Below are 18,701 nucleotides of genomic sequence, written 5' to 3'. Positions count from 1 at the left end.
TTATTGAGCAATAGTAAATTGATAGTACAAAGCTCCCAAAGAGGGAGGAGACCCAAAGGGGTTGCCCAAGGCTATTGGTTTCAGAGGTGTGTTGAAAGGGGTGTAAATAAGCCAAGTTAAAATGCCACAATGTTCTTTGTGCTCAAGGAGATCCAGCCATTTTTCTTAAACAAATGCCCCTCATATTTTTGTAAGCCTTTGGTTAATTTCAAGAGTTAAGAAAAAGTTGATTTTGACTGTTTTTTGCTAGTGTTCTCACTGCTTTTCTGGAGGATATTTTTCAGAGGTCCTAGCTCTACCAGTCTGTGAGTACTTCTCTTGAAAAAACATATAGGGGCACCTGGGTGGCTCAGTGGGTTAAAGCCTCTGCTTTCAGCTCAGGTCATGATCCCAGGGTCCTGGGATCGAACCCCGAATCACGTCGGGCTCTCTGCTCAGCAGGAAGCCTGCTTCCCTTCATCTCTCTCTGCCTGCCTCTCTACCTACTTGTGATCTCTGTCTGTCAAATAAATAAATTAAATATTTTTTTAAAAAAAGAAAAAAGAAAAAACATATATAAATATCATCTTGATTCTATCCTACTTTTTTCTGGTTCCTTTCTACTTACACAGTACTCCTTCAGTGAATAAATCCTAAAGATCATTAGAGAGATATAAGAAAACATATTTTCTGATTTTTTAGTAGTTTCCTTGTGTTATAGCACTATGTAGGAATGTGTCAGGAATAAGGTGGACCAACGCTATTTCTTTCCAGAAAATAAATATAAATCCAAAAGCACAGTCTTCCTAGTTTTATGCTAATCACAAAATTAACTGGGATTGGAAACATGTTCAATAAAGGGGAGCCAGAAAATGATATGTACTATTCCAAGAAAACATAGCTTTTATGCCTGAATTCCCTACAGAGAAGTGTGGAGCTTCTAAATGGGGCAGGTACGTGATGATTACTCAACTCTGAATTTTCCTTTGCCAGTGCTAAGACTTTTCTCAACAGCTTTCTTCAAATAGCAGAGGCTGAGATGAATGAGATGCAAAATAGAACCATGATCAATACCTTCCCCTTCTTGAGCAAAACTGGACTTGGTAAAGGGTCATGCTGACGAGTACTGGGTGAGTCATCTCTACTGATATCCTGGGCCAAATTTCCAACACCCGTTCATGTTAGGGAGGAGTGGGAAGGAGATTTGCATGTGTGACGTCACGCAGAAGCTCCAGCCTGGCATAAAAACAGTTGAGGTGTAGGTATTACCCAGCACCGGGACCAGCAGTTTCCAAACAAGTCAAGACCATGGCAGTCCTCAGCTCCATGTTGCTGCCACTCTGGCTGTTTCTATGCTTCGGACTACTGTGTTCTTCTGCCAGCTCTGCAGGTGACATTGACAACTGCGTCCTCTTCAATGAGGTCATCACCACTGGCCAAGGCATCATGGCCAATTCAGATGTCTATGAAAGCAACACAAACTACACAGGTGAGGAGAAGCCATTCTTTTTGTTGTCCTTTGTCTTCTGAGGGGAATTAACTGAATTTCAGAGCACACCCCTCTACTCCTGCTCTCAGTCACACAAAACATATGTTTTTGACCCAGATGGGAAGTGGGGGCAGAAACAGAAAGAGCCTGTGTGTGAGAGAGTTGGTTGGGTGGGACTGTTTCCTCCCTGTCCTTTGTGCAAACCAGAGCCAGGAGTCATGAAGTCCTGACACCCAGGTTAACAGCCCCAGCAAGAGCACACCTGTGGAAAGTTCTCAGACTGCAATAGAGGGGGTGTTTTTATTGTTTTCACGGGTAATAAGTGCATCACAATGTGTGGTCTGTTCACATTCATTTGATAAAACAATGCCACCGTGGATGATAGTATATTGCACAACACCGGGAGGCACTGTTTGCCTTTGGTGTGTGGGTGGAAACCCTAGTGAGCTAGGCAGGGAGAGTGCTACTCTTCCACCTTGGTTATGATAAGCAGCCTGCAGCTGAGAAAAGTTAGGTTACAGGTCAGGGCTCCCCTGCTATTAAGGGGCAGAGCCGGCTCCTGAATCTTGGTCTTTCCTTCCCAGTCCAATGCTTTTCTTCAAGGTACATAGAATATTTAACAAATATTCTGTTTTGGATCAGCCAAACCTATAAGTCAAGAAAGGTAATTTCTTATTACTTTCATAAAAACAACATTTAATATGGTGGTTTACATGTATTCATGCATTTAGATCTCACAAAAATATGTTAGGCAGATAACATACAATGACCATTCCCGTTTCACAGATGAGAAAACAGGGGTAGAGGTGTTAGTCACTTCCTCAGGTCACAGCTACTTACAGGATGGAGCTGGAATACGAACCTGAGCAGTCCAGCTTCAGACACCCAGTCCTTAACCACTGCACTCTACGACCCTCACTTACAATAAGGAGAGCTAGGACTTCTTACTGCATGCTGGGTGCTGTCCTAAGGGTAAATGCTATTATCTTCCCAGATGAGAACCGCAGCATTGGGAAGTTCAAGTTTTACCCAAGGCCATAGTGGATAGCATTGCTAGTATCTGAACCTAAGTAACAGCCAAGATTTGTCCAGCTCTGTTCAGCCAGGATGTCCAGCTTCAGAGCCTGCTGTCTCATTACTATGTCGTCCTGCTCTCCTAGAACTCTAACCAAATTCTGCAGAGAGTACCGAGGTGATGTCCACAGCCATGAACCACAGATTCCAGACTTCAGCAGGAGAATGACAATGGTCTGCCTTCACACGCTTGTCCCAGCTTGTCCTTTTCTCTTTTTCCTTGGGGACTGTCACTAAGGGCCTCAGCTGTGACTCAGATCATTGTATCCCACTCCCTCAGTCCTTGTCCTCCCAAAACAGGGAGGATAATCTTATAATTCGAGATGAGGACAGGAAGGCATATGTGTGACCCTGCACATGGGGAAGGACCTGGGGGGTCGAGGGACAGCTACAAAAGAGATCAAGACCCCACACTTAAGATAACATATCACAAGGTGAGGGATTTTGCTGTTGACATGGAAGAAAAAGAAAACTATCTCGTGAAAATGCCGGGTGGAGATATGTCGACTGGGGTTCTTCTGAGAGAAGCAAGGCAGGAGAACAGTCAAGAGAGGATCCGTAAGACCCCTTGAAAGGGAGTATGCTGGGTGAGGGGGAAATCGAACATTTGCCGAGGTGTTGGGTAGAACAGAGAGAAAGGGGAAGGAGGAGAGGAACTCCAGGTCATTGAACACCTATTTCGTGCCAGGCATTTCTCCAAACTTTACCCCACTTCATTTCAGAGTAGAAATGTGCTAAAACTTTGTGATAGACCAAATCACTATGTGAATTATTTAAGCTGAGAGTCAAAATCCTACGCTCAGGGAGATGTGAAGTGCCAGACTCCACACCCAGGATTACACAACAGGCTCCATGTTTTCCTCCTGAGAGTGTCATTGCAGGATTGCACTGGGACTCAGGACTTTTGAGGAGACTTGGTAAAGACCAACAAAGGCCAACCACTTCTCCTTATTTTGATTTTAAAGTTTTTTAAATTTCAGGGTTTGTGTCAACATTGGTAAGTCATGTATAAATGGGTTGGAATGTCCTATAGCACACATGCAGCTCAGGCAGGTTAACATTAGAAGAGGTTCTCTGGGTCTGTCTTGGTATCAGTGAAAGAAACCCATGACGCAGTGACATTTACATTAAGATTGTGCTGGGTATGTATCTGCCTCCATGGGCAAGAGGGATAAAAGGTGCTTGCCTGCTTGCCTGAACCTTCATCTTATTTAAGGGCACTGTCCAGCACTGGGTGTACAACTATTTTTTAATTAACATATAATGTATTATTTGCTTCAGGGGTACAGGTCTGTGAATCCTCAGGCTTACACAATTTACAGCACTCACCATAGCACATGCCCTCTCCAATGTCCATAACCCAGCCACCCTATCCTTACCCCCACCCCAAGTCCCAGCAACCCTCAGTTTGTTTCCTAAGTTTAAGAGTCTCTTATGCTTTGTATCCCTCCTCGGTCCCACCTTATATTATTTTTTCCCTCCCTACCCCCCCCCACGACCCCCTGCCCTGCCTCTCAAATTCCTCATATCAGAGATATCATATGATAGTTGTCTTTCTCTGATTGACTTATTTCACTTAGCATAATACCCTCTAGTTCCATCCACTTTGTTACAAATGGCAGGATTTGTGGGTTTTGATGGCTGTATAATATTCCATTGTGTGTGTGTGTGTGTGTGTGTGTGTATATCTCACATCTTCTTTATTCATTCATCAGTTGAGGGACATTTAGGTTCTTCCCATAATTTGGCTATTGTGGACATTGCTGCTATAAACATTGGGGTAGATGTGCCCCTTCAGATCACTACATTTGTATCTTTAAGGTAAATACCCAGTAGTGCGATTGAAGGGTCGTACGGTAGCTCTATTTTCAACTTTTTGAGGAACCTCCATGCTGTTTTCCAGAGTGGCTACACCAGCTTGCATTCCCACCAATAGTGTAGGTGGGTTCCCCTTTCTCTACATCCTCACTGACATCTGTCATTTCCTGACGTTAATTTTAGCCATTCTAACTGGTGTAAGGTGGTATCTCACTGTGGTTTTGATTTGTATTTCCCTGATACCAAGTGATGTGGAGCACTTTTTCATGTGTCTGTTGGACATCTGGATGTCTTTTTTTTTTTTTTTTTTTTTTGTAGAAATATCTGTTCATGTCCTCTGCCCATTTCTTGACTGGATTATTTCTTCTTTGGATGTTGAGTTTGATAAGTTCTTTACAGATTTTGGATACTAGCCCTTCATCCAATATGTCATTTGCAAATAACTTCTCCCATTCTGTCCGTTGTCTTTTGGTTTTGTTGACTGTTTCCTTTGCTGTGCAAAAGCTTTTGATCTTGATGAAGTCCCAATAGTTCATTTTTGAGTGCACAACTTTTTAAATCAATCAGTAGTTATTTAGAGCCCTCCAAGTTCCCAGCATTGGGCTGGCCAGATACTGACATGGAAGAAACCACAGTACAGAGAACAAGCCAGAATGTAATTAACTACTCAACTCTATAGGAACAAATGTAAATGTTTCAGGAATGAAAGGAAGAGAGGGCTGGACTGGGCCAGAGGTGGAACATAGGTAAGGTCCTGGAGAGTAAGCAGGGATGGGATGTGTGATGAGAAGGCAGGGTTCCAGACATGAACAAAGGTCAAGGGCAGGTATGGGCCAGTTGCACCTGCAGAACCGAGGAGGGTTGGCTGCACCTAGAGCAGGAGTGCAAAAAGCACAGCGAGCCAGGTTAGGAAGGTCATAAAAGCCATATGTTGGGTATGTAATCAACAGAAGTAAAAATGTAAAAGCAGAAATCTATAGGTCGTCTAGAAAGATGGGCGCTTGAAAGGTTTGGGAGAGTACTTTGTCCTCACAGAAAAGCTGTATGTGGAAGTGATCTGGCTGCAGCCTGAAGAGGGAAGGTGGAGGCCAGAAACCCAGGTTACAGATGCGTAGGAGGGAAGGAAGGAGGCAGGAAGCCAGTGTGAGAGAGGGAGAGCAGAAGTAACAGCAGAAACAAGAGCTTGCCCGTGGGAGAACTGACAGACTTGGTACGATCTCAGGATACCATCGCTGAGCACCACCCTCCTCACTATCGTGCACACGTCTACAAGGGTCAGGTTCTCAGTGGGCAAGTCAGGCCAGTGGGGTTTGGCTCAGCCTACCCTGATTGGCCAAAACAACAGAACAGAAATGTTTTGTGCTAAAAAAGATAAATAAATAACAATCCCAATTCATTCAACACCCATCATGTGTTGAAAGCCTTACACTCTCTGTGCTTTTCCCAGGAACCTTGTAGATAAGGTACTATGATCTCTGTATCATGAGGGCTAATGTCCTCATCCTCAGACCCAGGACCAGACCTGGTGTAGAGTGGGCATTCCATAATTATTTGCAGAGCGAGTGACGGACAGGCTGAGAGAGGAAATGACTCGCTCCTAAATGTGAAAGCTAGAATTCTTATCCAGTAGTACTGTCTGATCCTATTGTGCCACATGCTTGACTTTCTTTGCTTTGTACGGAAAAACCTCTCAAAGGATTTGGGTGGCTGACAGGGCCCTGGAGAATAACACTTTAGCACTGAGAAATTCTCCCAGAAGGGATCTTTTAAGGGAGGGAATGGACAGGCTGAAATGTCCTCTTGAAGTACGCTCCCTGTTACATATCAGAATGCTAGAATTGGCAAGTGTCAGTGCTGTCCCTGTGAGTATATCCTATGCTAGGTCAACAGGGAAGAATTACCTGACTGGGGAAGGCCAGGAAACCCTAGCATTATTGGACAGGGGCTCAGAGACCACACCCCTTCCCTCACACTCAACAACAGAGACCAAGGGAATCAGTGATTCTGGGACCAAGAATGGGCTCTGCTTTAACTTGGCACTCAGGGTGCCTAATGTCATGACACACTGCCCAGTGGGCCCACTTGACCCCTTCCCAGGCAACAACCCCGCCTCTCCCCACCCTGCTCTCCCCCCGAGAGAAGGGCAGAACAACCCATCTCCTTTATCTGGTGCACAGGAACCTGGCTCTGGAGGTTAAGAGCCAACCAGGATCTTACCTCTGTTCTACAGCAAAACCAGGGCCAGAGCACAGGTCTTCTTTTGTTTACCATTTACTGGAGAAAATGAGGAAAACAAAAACGCACAAGGAAGAAAATAAAAATAATTGATAATCCCACTACCAAGAAATCACCATAGTCAATATCTTCTATTTCCTTCCAGACCTTTGTCTGCAACCGCATTTAAGATGGGATCGTACCGTAGGTACCACACTGGTTGTAACTTCCTTTTTCCTGCTGAAGTTTGATTTCATGACCCTCATCCCCCCTCTGACTGCATAAATGGCTGACTGGTTCCCTACCCTTCCCTCCTAGTATGGGTTCCCGTGAATGCCAGCGTTAGCTCTGTGGTCCTGCGAGCCGTGGACGCGAACAACAACTCACTGGGCCTCTGGGAGAAAGCAGACAAGGTTTGCCGCAACAGTGCCCTGTATCGCCTGGATAACCAGAGGGATCAGATCTTCATGGCAAACTGGGTATCTCCTAACTCGACGAACATAACCACAGTCGCGCTACAGTAAGAAACTACCCCTGTGTGATCTGCTTTGGGCTTGTACAAGCGCAGATGGGGTTTACACAGTTTCACGCTGACCTTGGGTGACTCAAAACGCACTCCAGACACGATGTTGAAAATTTAGTAGCTGCACTCCTTTCTGCCTCACTACTCTGTCCTTCTCCCTGCAGGAGTTCCCACATGTGCGCAGACACAGACACACACTCCTCCCCCCTCCCCCACTCCCAGGCAGGTGCAACAGAGACAAAGATCGCTCTAGTGTTAAAGAAACCCATAGCTGTAGAGTGGTTAAAACCAAACAAGCAAACACATGAAAACACTTTATTTGGGACTGTTGCAACAGGAGAAAAGAGACCTCAGGATAGAACCAAGTTCAGTTCTGAATACATCACAAGCAAGTGGGAATTTAGAGCCACGGAGCAGGGTGGGGATCACTGAGAGGAAACAATAGGGCCTGTGAGGGGGGCTTCTGGCTAAACTGACCTAACAGGATTCTTGCAGAAGGCAGGCCAGGGCCATCAGATATTCCCCTGGGGTGGGAGAAGACGAAGAACTAGGTGTTAGGGGTACACGGTGGGAGGTACTTGCTGAACTGATTTAGCAGGGTTCTCACTAAAACCGGATTTTATAATGAGGTACACAGACAGGCCTAGAAGAAGGTTCTGGAGCCTGACTAAAGTTGGTGAAGCAAAGAATCATTGTCACTGGGCATGCTGTTTGCTTCAAATTCCAGAGAATAATTTTTTTAAACACACATTCATTTTGGAAATGCCACATGTGATGACTGTGTCATAAAACTGGCTTTCTAATGTCACACAAAATGGACACCCTCAGACTGTGAGGTAAGGCCACATGAGGGCTTGCATTACACTTTAACAGAAAGACCTTCCTCTCAGCTAATGACATTATCCAAGTTACCTCAGGAGCCCATGTTGAGAGGCCCTCACACTTTCAGACTGCCACTTGTACTGAAAGGGCAGGTCTGACCATCGGGCCTTGGCCCCTAGTGGTGTCCCCTTGGTAGTGAACAGCCACCAAGTCTCTGTGGACATTGGTGGTTCTGATGCCATCAAGCCATCCTGCCTTCTCCCACCATCTTGGGGCCTGGTCAGACTCAGCTGGTTCTGGAGAGGTGACTGGGCCCCAAATCCGAGGGAACTGCTGCATTCCAGCCTCCCGAGGACAGCAGTCTCTTAGAAATCGGCCAAAGCTAATCAGGGCAACGACTTTGCTTTCCTCTCACCTCATTAAAGCCTCCACACTCCATGCAACAACAGATAAAAGGCCCAACGGTAACAACCTGCCACAGAAACAGCACATTCCCACCAACAGTGTGGTCTGCAGACCCCTCCTACCCTGCACTGGCCTCTCTGCTTGTTCAGCCTTGGTACCCACTCCTGACACGGCGAGGGGAGCAGCACATATGATGGGGGTACGGAGAGCAGCCGGGCGGGGCACAGTGAGATGTGAAGAGGTCCCTGTCCACGGGGCTCCACAATGAGTTTTGGGGAGGCAAGGCCCCTACAGAAATAACTGCAGAAGTTGAGTATCAGTTCCTCAAGAAAGCATTCCCTAAACCCCCAGGTCAGGCTCCAGCTCCCTGTTTGCACTCTCATAACTTCCACTGCTTTGTCACAACACGTCACAACTGCGATCAATGATTTAACAATTGTTTTGTTGCAAGTCTGTTTCTCTGAAGAGACTGTAAAGTGCCAGAAGGGTAAGAACCATGCCTGTCTCGTTCACCACTGTCCCCTCAGCACCAAGCACGGGGACTGGCAAGTGGCGCACACTCATTAGTTAACTGTTGAATGTATGAACGGGAGACGGGGTTAATAACGCGACCACTGACAGAACAACACACCAAGCTGTAGAGACCACTTAATAAGCATTAAGCACCTACTACGTGTCAGACATTGCTGCCGACAGAACCTGCCCTCAAGGAGCCCTCTCATGGCGGGACTGGTTCCCAGCAAGGCCATGCAGTCACAGGGCACGTCTCTCTAACGGGGCTCTGTCTGGGAATGACAACGTGGAGAAATGACTTCACAGAAGTTACTGTGCAGTATCTGGGCAGATGGGACCAGGATGGAAATCACAGGCAGGACTGGCTTGAACAACGACCAGAAGTGCATTCCAGCTTGTGGGGAGTTCAGGATGCTGAAGTCAGTGGGGTGGGGGATGGACAAGAGCTTCACTGGAGCAAGACCATGGAGAATCTTAGTCAAGGCAACATACAACAGATCAGTAATGATCGGCTGACGGTGCTGTAGAGAACACCAAGGTCAGGATCTCCCGGGAAGGCAGAAAAGGGAGCGCTAGACTTGTGAATTCCACAGCGGAGGACCTCACCATTATCTCTTATTGATTTGCCCTCCACAGAGCCTTCAGTATTAATTTCTACAATGCTGCTACATTTTCTTCTCTGCAACTAGGAAGAAAAGGTAAGTTCCTCTGTGGCCTATTTACACATCTGGCAGTGACTCGGTCAGCGTGGAAAATTAGATGGTGGGTGCCTTAGAAGAGTCTTCTAATCATGTGGTATCCAGATGTCAGCTGAGTTCCCGAACACCTGAGACCTACAGAAGACAGTGTGACCCCTTATCCTATGCCTCTGGGAAACAAAAGCCATTCCCAAGATTTTTGCCAACTCCCAGGGGCCTTTTATTAGCCACCTGTGGCTCCAGATTCCTGCTTCCTTGGAAGCCATTATGTCCAATGCCACACCGATGGATAGGAAAATCAGCTCTTTGCTTAATTTCCATAATGCATTCCCACTTGCACAATGCCTTCCTAGGTATAGCAGACTTTAACCAAGGACTCAAGGAAAGGGGTAAAGATTTGCACAAAGAAGGCTTGAAGAAGAGTATAGAAATGCTCATACTTTCCTTAGTTCTTAGAGTGGCCTCTGGCCACCACCAAGGATTTCCACTGACCTTTAATAGGCTGTTGTCCCCCATTTACAGCCATCCTGAAGCTCCTCGTCCTTCTCTTGCCTTCTCTGTCCTATTCCTTCTCTCTTACCTTCTTCTAGGGAGCTAAAACAAATTCAAGAAATTGAGGTGCAGGAAAGATAGGTAACTTGCCTGAAGACACACAGAAAGTAAATGGAGAAATTAGGACTCGCGGTCCATATCTTACACTTTTTTCCACTTATCTTAGACTTCCCTCAAAACTATAAAAAGACAATCTTTCATTCTTAATGAAATTTTTAAATACAAAGTTCAACCAAGAACAAGAAGCATTAGTCCTTCTCAGTGTTTAGATAACAGGTCTTCCTTGGGGGTCCCCCAACACTGAAATACAAGTAGTACGCAGCCCATCTTCCTGCTGGCCATACATTGCAAATGTGGACACAAGGGATATCTATCTACAACAACAAATTTCAAAGTGATTCTGTCTAAGGAATCTATTACGTGAGTGCCTTCATGGCTTCCTTGGTTGTTCCCCTCTATGAAAAGACTGGGGTGTTATTTTCCTCCTGAAGGACATTTTCAAGATGAACACTCATGTAAATGCTAGGAAAGAAAGAAAAAAGTGTTTGCTTCTAATCAGGATTCCTTGGCTCCACATTAATAAAATCCAGCTTAGAAGGAAAGAAGAAAAGAAAAAAGAAAAGAGGGGAGGGAGGGAGGAAGAGGGAAGGAAGGAAGGAAGGAAGGAAGCAAGCAAGCCATTGTGTTCAGACCTTGTGGTTCAGTGGGTCAGTGGGATACTGGAGAAATATCTACCCTGGGAAACACTAAGAGATAAAACACAGTGCCTTGTAATTGGAAGGCACCCTCCCACCAGGGGAGAGTGCCTGAGTCTGAGTAAATCACTGGACTTCTCCCTTTATTTTCTTCTTCCATATAATCCTCTTTGATCCACAGACCCTTGGAGGCATCATTAAAAAGGCTCTAGTTTTTCCAAGATCAGACTACCCACAGGGCCTGGTTATCTCTGCTTCTCTGGAAGGCAACCTCAGAGAACCCAAGGGTGGTCAGATCCCTGCACAGAGGAATGAGAAGTGCCTCTGAAATCACAGAAAGAGATTCCAGGGTTTGAATGGGGCTTCTGGGTACTTGCTTTAGAGCAGGGGTAGGCATCCTCAGGTCTCGATGATACTAGTTGTTTGGGTTTTTTTTAAGATTTTATTTATTCATTTGACAGAGAGAGAGAGTACAAGCAGGGGGAGTAGCACATAGAGGGAGAAGGAGAAGCAGGTACCCCATTGAGCAGGGAGCCCGACACAGGGCTCGATCCCAGAACCCTAGGAGCATGACCTGAGTCAAAGGCAGACTCTTAACTAACTGAGCCACCCAGGCCAGGCACCCTGATATCTAATTCTCATAAGCGTTACATGCAACCTTTGAAATTAGCAAGAAAAAATATATAATTTTGCCATTCTGGATCATATTTGCACTGTCTAATATAACATTAAGCACATGAAGACATTTGAGGACGGAGTACCCACCCAACAAGGGGTTGTATAAACTCCTTCCCCTGTAGGATTGTGTAGACCTTAAGGGTGGAGAATATTTCTTACTTATTTTTTCTTCCTTGACGTTCTATACTCCCTGGTTTTCCTACTCCTCTACATACACTTAGCCACTAAAAAGTGTTGACGGAAGTTTGCTCATAAACTCTGGCTCTAGTGTTCCATCAGATTGGCCTCCTTTCTCCAGTGCCCCCCCAAAGCAGGTTCTGATGCCTTTGTTTTGTTTTGTTTTGTTTTCCAGACACAACCACTTCCCAGATCTCTACAACCAGGACAAACCCACACCCTACCTCAACAACAGGGCACATCTACACAACAAGAATAACTCCACACTCAACTGCAACAAGAAAATACCTCTCCACAGCCACAACAACCCCACACCCAACCCCAATGACAAGACACTTCTTCACAGCCAGGACAACCCCATACCCAGTCCCAAGGACAACCAGCTTGGCCAACAGAACCTTCCTCTGCCCAATCACAAGTGCCATTCAGATCCTGCTGGTGTTTCTCACCAGCAAACTCCTCTCCTAGAAGAAAGCTGAAAAACAGTTGCTCCTGCCTCTACCATATCCTCCTAAGTTCAGTTCCAAGCCAGTGCTCTTACAGGCATGTGAATGGGCAACTCAAATGGGCAACTCTACTACCATTGCTTTGGACCAAAACAGAGACCTGGGTGTCACTTGGTGGAGGGTAGCTAGTCCATTCACTGGTGGACTTGGGGCACACAGATGTTCAACTGGTGAACATCAACGGATGTTCAGTTGTGTCTCTCAAGACAGAAATTAGGCTTTTTGTTGACTACTTAGACCTAGTCCGGGTGTAACCTGGAATTCTGGCTCTCGGTTTCACATGCTGACAGCCAATTCCGCAGCCAACGTAAACTTCTGTTCACTGCCAAATGATTCCTCCATACCTGAGTCTCTGTGGGAACAACCTTTCTTCACTTTCAGGATGATCTCAGAGTTCTGACCAAACCCACTCAGCTTACACAGAGCTTCTGTGACTCATGTCACCCAAAAAGGAAAGGAAAAAGGAATAGTCCTGATATTATTGGCCACACCAGTAGCACGTGAAGGGCTAGAAAACAGGAATGTACCATGTCTGAGCAAACAACCATAGGTAAATATGATGGTATAAAGATACTATTTCCTATGTCATACCAAATAAGCTACACTTCAAACAAAAATGTGTTAAATTCAAATATAAGTCTTTAATAGAGTGATTAAAGTACAACATGCTGTCTAATTTTATTCATGTATATGAACATTAAAAAATTAATAGAATGCTGAGAGTGTGTATGCTTTCAAAGCCAGATCTAAGGGCAAAGTTTTCCCAATTTTACTTCTCTTCAAATACAAACTGGTCATTTTTTCATTAATGGTAATTTCCATTAAGAAATGGGAAAAATATTTATAATATTCATAATGCAATGTAAAACCAAAAGAAAGCATGTGATTTCCAACAATACCCTGGTAATAAGCAGCAAAGTTCTAATAATTACCTAAATTCCAAGATGCCAATATCTAGAAACTAGCCTTCTTCCTCTGGGACAGTTTCTGTCAATTTCTTCTTCCCTGTGAATAGGACACACCTTTCCTACTTGTAGGTCTTTGATTTTTGTTGAACCCCGGACATGTTGAAGGCTAAAACGTGGTGACTCTGGAAATCAGGCTCTGCCTCCCTTCCAGGGCAGGCTGCTGCTTGCTGAGGGCCACCGTCCATTTGCTTAGGGACTTTTCCCAACTATCGTGTGCAGACCGCATTCCTTACTGAGCGTGGTCACTGACCGCTCTCTCCTGTTATCTCAGAGCTCAGCCAGCGACCTGAGAGATTTTCTTAAATATCAAAATTTAGCAGCCTCTTTCTTCATTAAGCATTCCTCTAATAGCTGGAAGGATTTTTTGTTTTGTTTTTTGTTTTTTTAGATCCTAGAGTATTGAGAAAGTTCACTCCGACAGTCTTTGCCAGCTTAATGGTTGCTGCAGTGAACAGACTGATTCCTGGAGCTCCTCATCCTGCCATGTTCTGTGACATGACTCAGTAGCCACCACTAGTAACTGCCAGGTGCTGTGCTAGGCGCTTTAAGTGCATCTTCCCATTTAATCGTAACAACCCTAGAGATACAGCTATTTTATAGACACGGACACTAAGGCAGAGAGAGAGAAATCATTTGCCCAGAGTCGTTCAGTGAGTAAGTCGTGAGGCTGGGTTTCGACTACTATAGAGTCTGCACCATTAACCAGGACACCCTTAGAGCCCCCTGTGTGGCTCCTGCACCCCCTGGATCCCCCAGACAGCAGGCTCCCCAAGGCCCTATGACAAGAAGGTATGGGGCTCTCTCAGGGGCACAAGCAGGCGGTGTGCTCCAGCAGCGCTCGCCCATGCCCCACTCAGCTGCCACCTCTGAGAAAAACTGCAGTGAGCCCTGACCCAAAAGCTAGGAACAGGCTCATATTTATCCGTCATGGCCCAGCCTGGCCGCATCTCAGGCTCCATGTAGAAGGTGGGACAACTGTTGGAGCCTCAGCAAAAACATTCTCTCAAGCTGGAAAACTTTTAGACTCGGAGAAATCTGAAGGGCTGAATTCAGACACGCAGCCCAGAGGCAGCTCAGCAAGGGCACTGAATTTGGAGGCAGGGAGCCTATTAAATTCCAGTTCTGCTCCGAAGGAAGGAGGTGAGCTTCTGCCTTGATTTCTCATCTGTTCCATTCAGGGTTGGCCCAGGTGGCATCTGAGCGCTCTTGCCGGTGGGTCTCCATTTGGACTTCCTGTCACATCCACACCTTAGTTCTCAGGGTCTAGTCAGAAGTGGGAGGTCAGCGTTGCTCTGTGCCCTGTCTGATTGGCCGCCAGGAGCACTGCAGAGGATTCAGAAGAAAAAGCCAGGTTCAGACACAGAGTGTCATATTCGACAAGGGTTATCTTCCCTGGGCTCAGGAAGCCACACTTCCTCAGGAGGCTTCTGGGTTATCTGCCATCCATGGTGTCTCCAGCGAGTCCAATGAGCCCCCAGGAGAGCAAGAGTAGAGATAAACAAGTATGCCTGTTCAGTCTAGGAAAAAACTAATCCTGATGGGAGGGTGACCCACCATGAGGAAAACAAAGGCATTCAGGAACTTCGGGGAAACCCCACACTGCACCTCCTGCACAGAAAAGAGGTGAACAAAAGATGGACTGTCTCCACTCCCACGCTCCCTTGCCCAACCTCATTCTTCCACTTCTGGGTTTTCTTCTTTGCGGCTTCCTGTTTTATGAATTCAATGCATCCTTACCTTCTGTTAGAAACAGCAACTGCCCACCCCTTTACGGGAAGGGAGTGCTGAGGGAGTAGGAGAGAAAGCTGCAGGCTTCCAAATCCCATCACCACAAAGATCCTCACACCAGAAAGATTACTGAGCTGGGTCAGTAGTCACTATCCCACTGACTGTTCAGAGCAGCAAAACACTCAAGACAAGCAGAACACGCAGACATTACCTTATGATCTCTCAACCTCCACATTACTTTTGAAAATAAACATTGAAAAATACTAATAATTAAGTAAAAAAACTTTATTATTTCATCCAAGAGGTAGTTCAGCAAATGTCTTAAGGCATAAACTTTGAGGTCAGACTGCATGTGTTCAATCTTGTTTGATTTTACCCCCTTGATAGTTGTGGGACCCTGTATGAGTTATTTAGCATCTGTGTGACTCGATTTCCTCATCTGTAGAATAGGGAGAAATACAGTAGCTACCCATAGGCCGTTGTGGAGATTAAACCAGTTAATATATAAAGCACGTGGAATAGTAACTGGCACAAAGTAAGTACTATATAATTATTTAATGGCTAAAAAAGGCATCACAACTGATATATTGATGTACAAGAAAGCCAAGTATTGTACCCACACAGAAATATGTGCAGATAAAATGGTACCCATAACAAGGACTTAAAGTACTAACGTAAGTGTATTGTTAACTCTTTTTTTTTTTAAGATTTTATTTATTTGATAGACTGAGATCACAAGTAGGCAGAGAGGCAAGTGGCAGGGGTTGGGGGAACAGGCTCTCCCTGGTGCAGAGCTTGATCAAAGGACCCTGGGCTCATGATTTGAGCTGAAGGCAGAGGCTTAGCCCACTGAGCCACCCAGACACCCCCTAACTTGTAACTCTTATGAGAAATGGTCAGTGTCTGACATTTCACAGCCTTTCTCCCTCTCAGCCCCACCTTCACCACCCTTCAAGCCTCTAAGTAAAACGTCCCCTTGCATGCTGGGTCAGCTCCTCTTACAGAGAAGCTAAACTGTGGGTGAGAGGTTGACAGTCCACATAATAAAGAGTTACTGGGGAAGGTGGAGAAGAAAGAGCAAGCCAAGTCTGGGACTGGTACTGTGGGGCCTGAGAAGAGACGAGCCTCTGTGGAGTGCGTGGAGAGGCAAAGAAATTTCCTAAGAGCAGCCCTCAGTTACTAACTGGCTGTCTCTTAATGTCCTTCAAGACATACAAGTGAAAATAAGAATTATTTTCCTTCTGATCGCTGGACTGTATTCCTTTGACTGTGGTTCAGCACTGAAACTGCGACATATGGACCACCCCTACCCTGCCTTTATGTAAGTTATGTCCATGCATATAGATAGAACGAAGTTAAATATATATACCTGATAGAAGTGGGAAATAATTTAACAGACGCAAAAAACTACACATTCATCTATGCATATGCATATAACCTGTATGTAAAAATAACTTTAGACTCAGACACTTGAGTCTAACAAACTCAAAAAGCCTTTGGGTAAACGAACAAAATATGTAGACAGCACATTCAAAGAGCTTGGGAAAATTGTTGAATCGTTATTTTAATTGAGTCTGTTTTCCTTCCTTCCTTCCTCTCTTTCCTTCCTTTCATCCTTCCACTCTCCTTCCCTTTCTTTTAAAGCCAAACAAACTTAGGTTCAAATCCCAGCTCTTCCACATAATGAATGACTTTGAATAAGACCCTTCATCTCCTTCGACCCCAGATTTCCTACAGTGAACTAGAGCTGACTGACTCCACCTCCAGGAGCCACAGTGACCGAGATGCTGGACACACAGTGGATAGCATATTGTTAATTCACAACAAGCCAACCAATGCCAACAACATTGCTCAGTTAACTACACAATCTGAAATAAGAGTGGAAAACATACCCCACAGTCTGGTTAGGCTGCACTTTTTCCCCCCTTTTCTAAATAGTTTTCTCCTTCAAGAATGGAGCTTCAACACTCCCCCCTAATACTTTGGGAGTTACTGAAAGTTATTATGGCAACAAAACTAGGCATTTTTGCTGAAAAACATGTTATTGCCTCAGTGTTGCCACAGATCTATTCAGTTCATGCTCTATGAAAAATCCTGCTCTTAGGGGCCAAACAGATGGAATGATAAAAGGCATTCTTCGCAATACCAGCTGAGGCTCTCTCTGCCTTCGGCATACCTCCTCTCCACAAGCTGGTGGTGGGTATCAAGGAGGGCACATATTGCATGGAGCACTGGGTGTGGTACATAAACAATGAATCTTGAAACACTGAAAAAAAAAAAAACCACGCACACACAAAAACAACAACAAAAAAACCTACCCATCAATCTTGATTGTTTATCCTGTTATTAAGGGAGGACCTTGTCAGTGAACACGTGTAAGGGTGGCTACCAAGGACAGTGTGGCCACGAGGACAGCAATTTCCCAAAAGATCCTCGATTCAGATCCTTGATTCTCACTTATTTTTCGATAAAGTAGTAGTTGAAACTTTTTGAAAATTTTGTTCACAAGCAGGAATGGAAATTTTCCGGGAAGATAAAATTAGCCTATAACTAGGTTTGGAGATGTACTTAGGGGATTTTATTTTACTTTGTGGTGGTTGTTCATAAAGAATAACATCTACGTGAAGCATACTTGAAAAATTTGGTATTAAATCTCAAATTTTTTACCAAACCAGGATCAACCAGTTCTTTAGAGATGGCAGGCACTTTGATTCAATCAATAACTAATTATTCAGTACCTGCTGGGTAGTGGGCCCTAGGCGAGGTCCTGGTAAAAGAAAACTAAAAAGACAACAGGGCTCTGGCCCTTACATGCTTGGGAAAGACAGTCAACTAGTAAGCAAATAAATAAGACAAAAGGAAATGTAGATAAAAGTTTTGAGACTTCGAGAAAGCGGAGTGTATAGGTATTATAATAGAAAAGAATGGGATTTCTACCTATTCGAGTGAGCAAGGAGGGCTTCTGCCAGAGGGGGACCTTTAGGCTGGGATCTTAAGAATGATCAGTTTTACAAAGAGGTAGAGGTGGGGGGTAGAGGGCATAAAAACAGAAAATACAAAGATCTTGAGGCAGGAATGAAAGTGGTGTGCTTTAGGACCTGAGAAAGGCCAATGTGACCAGCTCCCTAGCTGGACGCTAGGAAAAAGCAGTGACTGGGTCATATGGGTCATAAAGTTTGGTTTCTATTTTAAAATCAAGAGGAAGCTTTCAAGGAGTAACAGTGGAGAAGAAAGAACTAAACAAGTATGGAAGAGAACCAAACTGCAAGCAGAAGACCAGCAAGAAGGCCGTGTCAATAATCCAGGCAAGAAATGGTGGCAGTTTGGCCTGAGGCAGTGGCCTTGGAAATGGAGAGAGGGAGAAAAATCACTGTATAGTTTAGAGGTAGAACTGGTAAAACTTTCTGATAGATTAGCAGTGGTAGGAATCCAGGACAAGTCCCAGATTTCTGGCTTGGAAAAATGAATGGATGGCAGCAGCATTTTGAGGGGAGCTGGTGGAAGCATAAAGTCTGAAGGAGGACTTGGAAATTCACTTTAGGGGATGTTAACTTTGATGCCCGTGTGACACCTCGCTACCCATCTATGGTCCTTTCTGCAAATTAAACCTTTAAAAGGTGAAAGACAACACTAGCCCTTCTATTTCTTCAGGTTGTCATCAGCCACAGTGCTCGTATTTATTAAGATATTTGTGAAAAGTGAAAAAGGTCTTTAAACTGAGTTCATACTTTTACTAATATTGGGAATTTTCACTGATAAATTGGCTGCCTGAAAGGTGAACTTGGGCTGATGTACTGAGGACTTGTTTCTTGGGCATCTTGGAGAATATGACCTTGGGATATTGTTTCTTTAACCAAGAAGA

General features: G+C 44.9%; 1 protein-coding gene across 1 annotated transcript; it reads left to right on the top strand.

Moving 5' to 3' along the window:
• Positions 1 to 1,269: 1,269 nt before the first annotated feature.
• Positions 1,270 to 12,185, top strand: PLET1 (placenta expressed transcript 1). The gene is made up of 4 exons (XM_082684362.1): positions 1,270 to 1,468; positions 6,893 to 7,094; positions 9,474 to 9,535; positions 11,813 to 12,185. The coding sequence occupies exons 1-4, from the start codon at positions 1,288 to 1,290 to the stop codon at positions 12,103 to 12,105; spliced, it is 738 nt and encodes a 245-aa protein (XP_082540488.1). The 5' UTR covers positions 1,270 to 1,287; the 3' UTR covers positions 12,106 to 12,185.
• The last annotated feature ends 6,516 nt before the right edge of the window (positions 12,186 to 18,701 follow it).

Source organism: Mustela nivalis, assembly GCF_964662115.1.
Source record: "Mustela nivalis genome assembly, chromosome: 9".
NCBI classification, from domain to species: Eukaryota; Metazoa; Chordata; class Mammalia; order Carnivora; family Mustelidae; genus Mustela; species Mustela nivalis.
The sequence above is the reverse complement of the archived record's forward strand: the minus strand, read 5'-3'. Positions and strand labels throughout refer to the sequence as shown.